General features: G+C 36.3%; 1 protein-coding gene across 1 annotated transcript in view; it reads left to right on the forward strand.

Moving 5' to 3' along the window:
• The window catches only part of LOC136040883 (R3H domain-containing protein 4-like), a 33902-nt gene extending 24565 nt beyond the window's left edge, over positions 1-9337 (forward strand). The window contains exon 6 of the mRNA XM_065725290.1: positions 7059-9337. Coding sequence (XP_065581362.1) covers positions 7059-7180 — 122 coding nt within the window. The 3' untranslated portion in view covers positions 7181-9337. The remainder of the gene's footprint in view (positions 1-7058) is intronic.
• Positions 9338-12290: the final 2953 nt, after the last annotated feature.

Genomic DNA, 12290 nt, shown 5'->3' on the forward strand with positions numbered 1-12290 from the left:
GTATAAATTTTGGAAAAGTCTCATTCGATTTAAATTGAAGGTTCTAGCTCCATTTTAAAAGTTAAGAGTAATCAGACCGTAGGATTCCCCCTCCTTTTATGTCTATTTTTTTCTAAATATTGTCGATCGAAATTTTGAGTTAGCAATTTGTTCAAAATCGTCCAAATGTCAAATAGTTATGGTTCAGGATTTCAGCCCCCCCCCCTCAGCCCTGGAGGAAAAGGCTGTAAGTTATACTAGCAGCCCATCGTTAACATATAAAGTTTCTATGGAAGGCGTGGTCGTATAAACTTTGGAGGAAGTTCATTCGACTGGAAAGCGGAACTTATTCTTCCCTTTTTAAGAATCAAAAATGATCATAAAGTAACAAGCCTAAATTCAGTAACAAAATAGTCCTAAATTCAAATTGTTATAACTTAGGGGGTTTAGAATTACTCCATAGCCTCCAGGGAAAGAATGATAATTTATATAAGTTGCCAATTATTAGAATATATGTTTTTTTGGAAGGGATGGTCGGACTAACTTTGGAAGGGGTTCATCTGATCAGAAATTGAAAATTTTAGTTCATTTGTTAAGAGTCAAAAGTGATCAATGGGCACTTAGCCCACTACCTCACTTTCCCAAAGAACATCCCGTCGAAATTTTGAGATAGCTATTTTGTTCAAAATAGTTCAAAGGCCAAATATATATGCTTTCAGGTTTTCAAAGAAAAGTAAAGACTATTTTAAACTTTAGATCAGCAGATACAAATACGTGTTAAAATTCAAACTAGAAACGACAAGAGATTACTATTAATGAATAAATGAAACCCAAAAACGAAAACGAACATAGCAAAGAACATACAATAGGTACTAAATCAAACTGAACGTTTGATTTTTAATGATATCAGTTGTTGCAAGATAATCAGTTCAAAATTTTATTTCGCTGTAATTTTATTTTCATTATCAATGCCGTAATAACTGGAAAAGAAAATTTGTCTGAAAATGAAAATAAAAATTACAGCAAAATAAAGTCTGGAACTGATTATCTTTCACAATTGATATGATTATATATGAAATATTCAGTTTGATTTTATTTGTACTTTTCAAGACTGTTCAAGACACATATAGTTTTCAGTAAAGCGCCAATGACGCAGTAGGTTTTAGACTTTTACAGTGGGAGAGAGAGGAAAAACCCAAACTCTTGTTTGTAGTGATTTTTGTTCGTTTCAAGCTTGATTTGCATATTCAATTTAAGTTTCACTCATTCAAGATTTACTTATTCATTTATGTTAGTACCTTGTATGTTTGTTTGCTATGATTGTTTATTTAATTTCTGTTCGTTTAGGGCTTCATTTATTCTTTAATAGCGATTTTTTGTCGTTTATAGTTTGAATTTTAATAAGTATTTGTATCTGCTGATTTTAAGTTTAATATGGGCCTTACTTTTTTTTGAGAAACTTCTTTTCCGGAAAGTTTTTATAAATTAATGTTAATAAATAATCAATGTTGCCCATACAGTCTGAAGGTGCAACCTTCGCTATTAGGCGGGTTTTTTTCGCAAGAATTTTCCGAGGCCAAGAATCTATGGAGACTATTCTGTCACAGAAATACAGTCCTATGGTCCAGGATCCCTAAATTTGTCAAACTATTCACAGCATCTTCACCTTCCGTCCTCTAGATCCACCCACTTAGGAAAAAAAAGGTGATGAAGTCTTGTTTTTTGCTAAGACTGTTAAGAACACTGGTAACGACGGTCATGGACCGCAATTTCATTTCTACATTCCTTACAGGAGAAGACTAGAGTGATAACTAGGTTTCTTTATGAGTTTTGCATAAACTTAATTAATTAAAGCTCCTTTCCTCAGAGGCATGTAAATCAGTAAAGAAAATTGGGCAGGAGTAGCCTTCCAAACTTTATTTTGCACACTTAGCTATAAATCATGAAGTTTCATAAATAAATAAATAAATATATTCGCAAATTTGATGGCAGGCTATTAAGCCTCTACAAAACAAAAATCTTAATTTGCATTTCTTCTAAATTTGCATAAGGAGAAAATGTCACTTGAATAATATTCATCAACTTCCTTCTTGAATGTCCGTAGGTTTGTGGAGCAGATTACTCTTTCTGGTAAGTTGTTTCCAATGCTGAACAACTCGGTTACCGAAAGTCCATCGGCCCATGTCCTTGTAAAAACGTTCCATACTCACTTTGTACTGATGTCCTCAGAGATGATTTTTATTGAACTGCACGATTCTCTGGGCTGGTACGTTATCATAGGCTCCATTGCAGAGCTTGTACATTTCAATAAGATCACCACGATGGAATCTATAGGCGAGGGTTGGGATTTCAAGCTTTCTAAGCCGCTCTTCGTAGGGAAGGAAGCGTAACCTGGGAGAGAATTTAGTTATCCTCCTCTGAACATTTTCGAGAGCATCTATGTCCTTGTTGTAGCATAGTCTTGTAGAACAATGTCCATACTCAAGAATCGGGCGGACAAGGGACTTATAGAGCGTAGCAAGCATTTTGTCGTCCTCGGACGAGAAGTTTCTTCTGATCATACCAGCAACTTTGGAAGCCTTCTTGACGACAGCTTCATAGTGGCTACTGAAGTTCAGTTCAGAATCCACTAAGATGCCTAGGTCTCTTTCTTCTCTACTAAGAGTGAGTGCATCGGAACCAAGAAAGTATGAGGACGAAAAGTTTTGTGGACCCAGAGTGAGGATATGACTTTTCTGGGTATTGATTTCCATGATCCACTTCTTCATCCAGTCATCGATTCGTTGGAGATCCGCCTGCAGGTGGTGAATGTCTTCACATGACGAGATGACGCGATAGAGCTTTGTGTCGTCCGCGTAGAGAAGGATGTCAGATTTGATGCCCTCAACTAGGTCGTTGATGTAGAGATTAAACAGAAGGGGGCTGAGAATTGACCCCTGGGGTACTCCGCTAAGAACTTCTTCTTCGGTATTGCTGAGACAACCTTCTACGCACACAACTTGCTTTCTGCCAGTTAAGAAGTCCGTAATCCATTGAAGAAGACTGAATGAGGACCCGGATGAGGAGAGACCGTATTTCCTGAGCTTCTTGACGAGACGCTTATGGGGAACTTTGTCAAAGGCTTTCTTGAGATCCAAGTATATGAGATCAATCTGGAACCCCTTGTCGATGTTTTTCTTCCAATCATCTATGGCACAAAGCAGTTGGATCTCTGCAGATCGTTCCTTAAGAAAACCAAACTGCTTTTCGCTAAGTATGTTTTCTCGTTTTAAGGGTTCTAGGGTGTGGTCTGCAATGAGAGACTCAAGTACTTTACACGTAATACAAGTGAGGCTTATCGGTCTGTAGTTTGATGGGTCTTCTCGTTTCCCACCTTTGTATATTGGGACGACAATAGCTTTTTTCCAAATAGTGGGAAGCTCACCGAGTTCAAGAGACTTTCTGTAAATGTAGACTAGTGGCTCTGTTATTACCGTTGCAAGTTTTTTGAGCAGTTTTGGATGTAGATTGTCTGGGCCTGTGGACTTGCTTGGGCTAAGTTCTCTGAGTTTTTTAGAACATCGCTATGTTTGATCTCTATCGGTCTTATCAATTCGGTTATACCCTGAATTGGTTCCTCGCGGCTAAAGTGGTTTTCGTTCTCAGGTTCCTGAGTAAAAACAGAAGAGAACTGGCTGTTGAGAAAATTTGCCTTGTCCATGGGGTCGTGTACCAGCTTTTGTTTCACGGGATCGTAAAGAGATGAGACTCCACCTTTGTTTTTCCTTTTGCTGATCACGTATTTCCAGAAAATTTTTGGGTTTTCTTTCAAGGAGAAAGCTAATTTACGTTCTCTAAGCTTTCCTTCTCTTCTTGTTGCTTTTCGAACCCTGTTGTGGAGCCTCTTGAATGTTTTCTCTCGGTCGTTACTTTGTCGATTACTTTTGTAGTCTCTCCATGCTTTTTGTTTTGCTTTAATCAGTTCAATATTGGCTTTAGGTAATGCAACACGGGTGTATTTATTGTGCATAGGAATAAATTGTTCTTCCATTGAGGCTACAATCTTAGTGAACCTTGTGTAAATGGTGTCTAACGACTCCAACCCACTGAATTCTTCAATCCAGTTGACATCCGAAAGCTCTCTTCTCATAGCAACGTAATCTCCCTTGTAGTAGTTACGTTTCAGTGCCACACGTGTCCTCAAAACCTCCGTTTCCAAGCTAAACACAATTACCGAGTGATCCGATTTACCGATTGGTGACAACTGCTTAATATCTGATACCATGTCTCCATCGCTTACCAGTAACAAATCGAGGATACTTGGTGTGTCAGATCCCCGCATCCTTGTTGGCTCAGATATTAGCTGCTCTAGAAAGTGTTCGTTAATAACGTCCAGGAATTTACTCGTCGCGGTAGATTCCGTGGTGTATCGCCTATTCCAGTCTATCTTAGGTAGATTGAAATCTCCTATAGTAGCAAGCTTTTGGTTGGTGTTTTTAGCGAATGCTGCTATTTGCGACAACAGAGCTTCGTCGGATGTGTCAGTGTTGTTGGGGCTACGATAACACATCCCAAGAACAGTGTCACTGGTCGTTTTAGACTTAATGCAGATCCACAGACTTTCTTTGGGCTCAATCGTGTCGGTTGGACCTCGATATTGGATGCACGTTGGTGCCTTTTCGACAATAGCAGACTATCCCTCTACCTGTATTCTCTTCCAGATTTTGTTCATACAGATAATAATCTTCGATACTGAGCTCTGTGACGGTAGGTAAGTATCTGTAGTTTTTTGGTTTAACTTCTACTATTGCCACAATATCTGGATTTTCCAGTTTGATAACCTGCTTTGCTTCCTCCATTTTGTTTAAGAGAGAGTCAGCGTTGAAATAGAGGCATTTTATTTTTTTTCGGATTCATTTGTATCGCTTGGGCCTTTTCCTCGTCAATTTTGGGGCTGTCGTTGGCTGGGACCATTTGATGGTCTCGCTTGTTGTCTCATTCTCTGGTTCCCGTTGGACCTGGAATTGGTGCTTCCAGTAACATTAGAGTGTTGCTGTGCTTGCTGACCTTGGCTCGACTTTGCTCGACGCTGTTGTGCCAGTTGTGCCCTTTGCATTGGTGTTCGATCAGGGTTTATGTAGACCTGGTTTTTTACAAGTTCGTTGGTCGATTTTCTTAGATTTGGGGCTGCGCTGAGAATCTTCTGTCGCTTCTTGATTGTGTCGATTGAGTCCTTCAGTTTGACTAGTAAGACGCGTGGCTTACTGCCATTTATTTGACTTCCCACGCGTACGACCTCACGAATGTCGTCGTCCTGCAGGTGAGCTCCCAAATCATTCTCTGTAGTTAGGTTAATCACCAAGTCTTTGTCAGAGGTGTCTTCTGACTCCGGGAGACCAAAGATCGCAACATTTGTCCGTTTTCCTTCTCTAAGTTGTTTTTCCTTATCAGCCTTCAGTATCACATCAACAGTAGTATCATAGCTTTGGATGGTGCTTTCCGTTGGAACAGGAGCTGGGAGCGAAGGACTGGGTGCATTTAACTGGAGCGCTTCCCTCAGTTTTAGCTGCAGGAACGATACGTTTCCATTGTTGCAGCTCTCGCATTCGTATTTGAAAAGACGTGAATCAGGATCTAGGCTCTTAATTGTTAGGAATAGATCGGCGTTTAATTGTCTACATCCCGCGTGCTCGTATTCACCACAGAAAAAGCATTTGATGGCCGTGGAATTTTCTGTCGGTAGATGACAGTAGCTGCATAGTTCATTTGCAGCGCTGAGCTCGACCGCTTCAGGTAAGGTGGCTTTTCCCTGTCCCAAGCTCTGATCCGAGATGTTGTTGTTGCCTCTGAATGTTGTTGGCATATCGTTGTTTGTGCTGATCGGAGTTGAGTTGTTTTTCGGCGGTAGATTTGGACTAGGGGCTACTTCTGGGTTCGATCGTAAGCATGAAGTAGGGGGCTACTTCATGCTTTGCAACAGTAGAAATTTCGAAGATTTCCCAGAATAATTCTGCATCTAAACCGTAATCCAGTATTTATTCACCACAACTTGTATGATAGACTGCCAAAAAAAAAACAAGTTGTAAAAATTGTAGAATGGCACTGTTGATGATAACGCTGCTTGAGTGTTGCAAATATCATATGGTACTGTCTCCAAGGTCCTTTGAGAATTACCGTCATCTTGGCTGACGATACTTGTAAAGTTTTTATATTAGAAAGTAATCTGTGTTTATGGATAATTTGTGTTTGTTGTTTAACATATCCAGCTACGCGACTTGAATTTAATCTAGAAATGATACCCCTCGGATAGGGACACACGCTATAAGTTATCTCAGGAGAGAGGAGAGGCGGGTATACTCGAGAAAAAAACTTTAGAAACCAAGGAAACTGTGAAAAAAGTTGTATGTGCCTCTCTTGCCACAAGTGCCTGGCTCCAAATATACAGCTTGAAGCTGTTTGCGACTACGTATGGGGGTTCATTGATTTATGGGCTCTACCCTTCTAGTCATTAATTCAGATTCAAGACCATTGGATGGGAATTGTGTTGATCCAGTTTTCTTCTTTGTCTTTGTTTCCATTAAAATATTTGTATTGCATTTCCTCTTACTTTTAGTATAGAAATTTAAAAGGCATTACAATAGCTGAAGATTAATATGAAATACCACCACTACTGCTAATAACTCATTGTAGCACTTAGCCCCTAAGGGTAGCACAATCACAATTGCTCTAAAATGACCAATTAGCCTAAAATAGGGTAAATTTTTGTTCACAGTTACCAAAGGATTTATTTATGCGTTATTTATTTATTTAAGATTTTTCGTTAACCGTAGTTACACTAAAAGTGATGGTATATAACTGACAGCATATTTAATACTCTCTTTAGAAGCATCAAGTATATATGTAGTGTAAAGACATATACGAATTATAACCATTGCAAAGTTAAGGATCTATTAGAATTTCTATTTAGTTTCCTTCATTGTTTTTTTTATTTCCTTTTGAGCAATGAATAATGAGAATAGGGGATTAGTATTGGAGTCTAGTGATACATCATACTTAGATAAAAGGGTCTTAAATTTTTCATTTTTTTTCTATATTTTAAGGTTTTCTTTTGGACAATCAGCGTCGGGGCACAATGATCAAGAATCGATATGAAAATTTCATTAAGCCAGATATGTCACTTGGCGAATTTGTGGAAAAGAAATTTGGTGTCAAACGGTCATAAAAATTCTGATGGGTCAGTAACATGTAACTGTGCACAGAAAAGCAGGAAAGTTTGATGTTAATTTTTGTTCTCACATTTTCTATTCTTTTCTGTGCTTTCAATGTTAGACTTTGTCTCAAGTGTTTTTGAATTTCAAAACTTGGGTTATAAGTGGAAATTATTGAGCTGCAAATTAAATCAATAATTGTGCCTGAAACGAATCGGTATATCCGACGTATGTATTATTTTGCAGGAGAGTATATTTTGAATCCCTTTTCGGGAACAGCATGAGGACTTGTGTGACTTTATAAAGTAGCAATTATTTTAAGTTGTTATTTTTTTTAAATGGATGATTTTAGGTGAATATCAAAAAAGAAGACGCCTTCTCCTACTCTCCTCTTCCCTGCTTTTTATAAACTTTTGATAAAAAAATATCAATTCTTTTGTTTGCGTGAAGATGCTAGGAGTAGAAAAAATGTAATTTTTTCTACTCCAAATATTTGGTTGAGATAGTATTCTCTCTCCGTTTATCTCTTATTTCTTCAAGTCCCAGTGTTTTTGAAGTTTAATTTTGTTTTAAATGTTTTTATTTTATGTACAGCTTGGGGTATTGTGAGTGTGTAGTGTTTTGGAGAAAATATTCGTTTTGATTACTTGTTTTAATGTTAACTGACAGAATTAAACCTTAAATCCAGTCACACTTTTCGAGCCGTATTCGATAGAAATCAGGTTTTTATTACAATTATTAATGAGGCTATCAGTGTCGATAACTCTTTTTGGTGTTATCACAATAACATTCGCACATAGAATGTTGATGGGAGGACTAGTAGCCAGTTCTTACTTTTACTGACTTTTTGTCGCCATCCCTCTTTGTCTTTGTATTGAGTATTGTATTTGTCTTGTATCATCACTCGCTAGCATATAACAAAAGTGACATGACGTTTCTGTTCAATAGTTGTAGTTTTAAACAAAGAATGTTTTTTTTACCCCCTAACTGGTTCAAGCCTGTTAAAAGTGATTAGAAATGAAATTAATAGAAGAATTGGCTTGGCTTTTCACAAGGGCGATTCAAATTCCTAAGCATATAAAGAGACTATCACGTGAGTTTGTATGAAGCTGAATTTTAGATTAATTCTCTTTTAAATTAGAAGCAAAGAAATTATACCAATAAATGAGCAACAACAGAAAACACATAAGTACATACAAATACGAAAATAAACCATTGAGTTAATGCTTTAATTTGTTTTAATATAGCGTTTAATAATAGTTAATGTTCTATTTCTTAGCTTTTTATAATAGTGAAATGTATCTAAGTTTTTGGGTATCTTAGCAATTTTTCGCCCGAATTCCCCTCCTCAAATAAATTACTGATTAATTATGTTTTATCTCATGTGTATTGTCGTCGGAGGACGAGAATGGGTTCGTTTTCCAATATATTCTTGGAGATAAAAGTTTATTTCTTAAGTTACAGTGACAATTTTAACATTATGACTTTATTAGATAGAAAAACTTTCATACTGGGGAGAGATTGCTGGAACTAAGGGCAGTTGAACATTACCACAGCTAGTAACTACTGAATCCACTTAGATTCTGGTTTATATTATCATGACTAAGACAAATTGAAACATAGTACATATGTGCAGAAAATTAAATTTAATTATGTCTATACTAGAAAATCTTTCACCAACAACTATATAGCTAAATGCTTCCAAATTTTATCCTGATTCACTCTCCCCTCCTTCTTAGTTTCCATGTCATTTTGCGCTGGTTTATGTTTCTTTTTCTATAAACATCACCCGATCTGCTATTTTAAATGATGAAGGTTTGAGTGGATAGCAGTTTAAAGTAAATCACATCTTCTTTTTTATCCTGAATGTCTGTGCTTGGATTTATTTGTTTGCTTTGGTGATAGAAAATATTTAAAGGAAAAGACAAATAGCTAGCAAACATATTAGTAAACTGTTGTAAAACCCCATTAGATTTCATTTTTGTTATTCTATTTTATTACAAAATTTTTAACATAGGACAAATATCTGCTTTTTCTTACGTTTATTTGATTTTATCTTTCCCTGGATTTATTAAGAAAACGTGTCGAGTTTCAAGCTTGTGTTTGACATCATAAATGTGAACATTTTTTGTATTAGTTTTCAATAAAGTTTCTCTGTTATGTTCCATAAACCATGCTCTATGTTGTTACTCTTGATAAACCAATCCCACGCTTCCCGAAAGTTTCATAGATTGCACTTTTTTCTAAGAAGAAGAAAAGGTCCCCTGCGAATAATATCGATGCTGGAAAGGTGAATTTACAAAACTAGCCGTGTTGCTGCCAATAGCTTAGCATTTTAGAAGCTAATTTCAGTAATTTGAATGTTCCCACTCTTTGCCTTTGATCAAGTCGCTGCGTCGAAGCTGTTGATCGGCTTTGAATTTTGCAGGTTCTCAAGGATATTATTGAAGAATAAGGAATACAAAAGTATGACATAATTTTGTCACCGAACACTGACAATTTTACAAACCAATTTGACGAGTATCATACTAAATTAAACTAAAAAACACATTCTCAACACTCGGTAAAATAAGCAAGAACGCCTTAAAAAAATACTAATAAATTTGAAGCGTTATTAACATATAATTAGAGTGTTAAAATAAATTGTGTAATGAACCCTCTTTTTTAATTTCTCCTATTTTGTCTATAAACTTGATCATGCTGAATTCTAAAAGGCTCGAATCAGCTCATTAGTTATATGGCTAATAATATTGGGAGCTTGGGTTTAGAAATGAGAAGTATCTACATACTCTCTTAAAATGTTCCTTTTTTCAATCTACCTTAAATAATTCATTGCGAACGATTTTGCTCACTTTCACAAGTGAAGCCAAGGTTGCCACCAAAATGAATTTCTTCGCACCATTAGGGTACAAAATCTTATGTCTCATTTCTATTGAGAATTTACTTTATGCCGAAATGGAAGGTAAAATCGTCTTCCCATTGATAAACATATGCTCAATGTTGTAGAACAACTAAATTTGAGAGAACAACGAAATATAAGGTATTTTAGTTGTAATTCCAGGGTATTAAAGAGTCAACGAAAGTAGTGCTGATATAGTAGAGAATGATTCGAGCGATAATATTTCTTATTTACGTTAAATTTTTTCCGGCCACTTCAGAATGGGGGGGGGGTCCGGTCCGTCCCGGCCAAACAGGGACGGGTCCAGGTGCCCCCCCCCCCTTGATCACTTCAGAATGAATGAATGATCTGCGAAACTTGAAAGAGGATTCTTTTGATTGGAAATTCATATTGTTTTTGCCCTTCTTCAGGGTCGAAAGTGAGCGGGAGGTGACATGCCCCCCTCTGTGCCCTGCGCTGAATTTTCCAGTTTTTTTGAATCATTAAACAAAGTTTAAATGTTACATCATAAAAGATACGGTTTATTGTAATACCTCTGAATATGTACCACATCATAACATTTGATGAATTTTCCTATGATAATAGTATTTTTGTTTTCTGTCCGAATCAGGGGTGGATGTGAAAAGTTTTCTTCCCAAATTGCTTCTCATTCTAACTGGAGACTTGCCAATTATTTCCGAAGGAATTTAGTTTTAGGAGGACGTCCAGTACTACCCTTGAGAGATACAATTTTCAAAACGTCGCAAGATGGCTTAATTTGTAGTGTATTCCTCGGAAAAGACTACGTGATGAAATTATTGCGAAAAGTCGTGCTCGTTAAAAAAAAGAATAAATATCAGACTTTATCTTTCAATTCATCTTAGCAAAAAATTTATTTCAGAAAATTAAAGTTCAAAAAAAAAAAAAGTTCCACCGCTGCTGGTTGAACTTCGTTGAAGTAAGGATGCTAGGGCTGTTTTAAAAAAAAGTTTTTAAATAACATTATTTAGTCTTAATTCTCACAATTTAATGTAAGTTTATTTATATATACATATTTTCTCTCTTGTTCTCGCATTGTGCTGAAGACAGCCCCTGGACATAGGGCCGAAATATTCACGGAACTGATTCCACTGTCTTGAAAAGATTTCCCCTATTGTTTCTGCTTTGTATTTGTTTGTTATGGAAAGGCAGTGTGGTCTTCGTCGCTATTTTAATAGTGTACTTCTTGTTTTGATCTGACTCTTGCTTTGATTTCTAAGAGTTATGGGTTATTATACTTCTTAGTATTCGATGTTCGTTCTTTATTATAAACTATAGTTAAGTTGCCTATACAAGGCAAGACTTCGTTCTTTCCTATAGTTTCTACAGCCATAATACTGATGAAGCTTACATAATTCCAATTTATCACTTACCATACGGATATCTTATATAGTCAATTCTGGTATTTTTGACCTGTACCATGAGTAGGTTCCATCATTAACTCGGATGGGTAAATACTCTTCAAAATCTTAAATAAACACATCACGATTTATAATCAAAAGATCAGCCAAATATCTTTTATTACTTGGAGAATTTTTAATATTATTTGGTATATCTTTATTTGTCGTGTAATTATATTCTAGTAGACTAAAAACAATAAGTGGACTGGGATTCCCACCCATAAAAATTCCTATAATTTGTTTATACAAATTACATTATAGCCACTTTATTTTTTAATTTAAGTAGGATGAGTGGAAGGTGCTTGTCAGTCTGAATTATCTGCAATTCGATAAAGTGGTGCTTCTGTCGCCCTGCATCGAGAAACTTGACCAATAACAGCTTAACCAAGATCCCACAGTTAATTTCAACGCTGAGAGATCCACTTCATTTGCTGAAGTTGTCAGGTATCCACTGCAACAGGGAATAGCACACAGGACCACATCTCATTCAAACTAACAAGATGATCAAGTCTAGTTCATTCTATAAATAGAAAATTACTATTCTAGCGTAAGATCTCTAATCCAAAAATCTTGCGTAATTCAAAAATCTTAAATACCAAACCAAGGACTATATAGGATAGCGACATAACAGCAGATTTTTTGTTGTTGATAGGACAGACAGGAATCGATAATCTTAATAGTTTGAATAATTCTTTATAGTGGATATCAAAATTCCTATTAGCATTTAAGACAGTCTAGTTTGATTATTATCCTCATCCTAAAATTGCGGGTAACTATATATTTAACCCTTTATACGCTAATTGTAAG

This window comes from Artemia franciscana, chromosome 21 (assembly GCF_032884065.1).
Source record: "Artemia franciscana chromosome 21, ASM3288406v1, whole genome shotgun sequence".
NCBI classification, from domain to species: Eukaryota; Metazoa; Arthropoda; class Branchiopoda; order Anostraca; family Artemiidae; genus Artemia; species Artemia franciscana.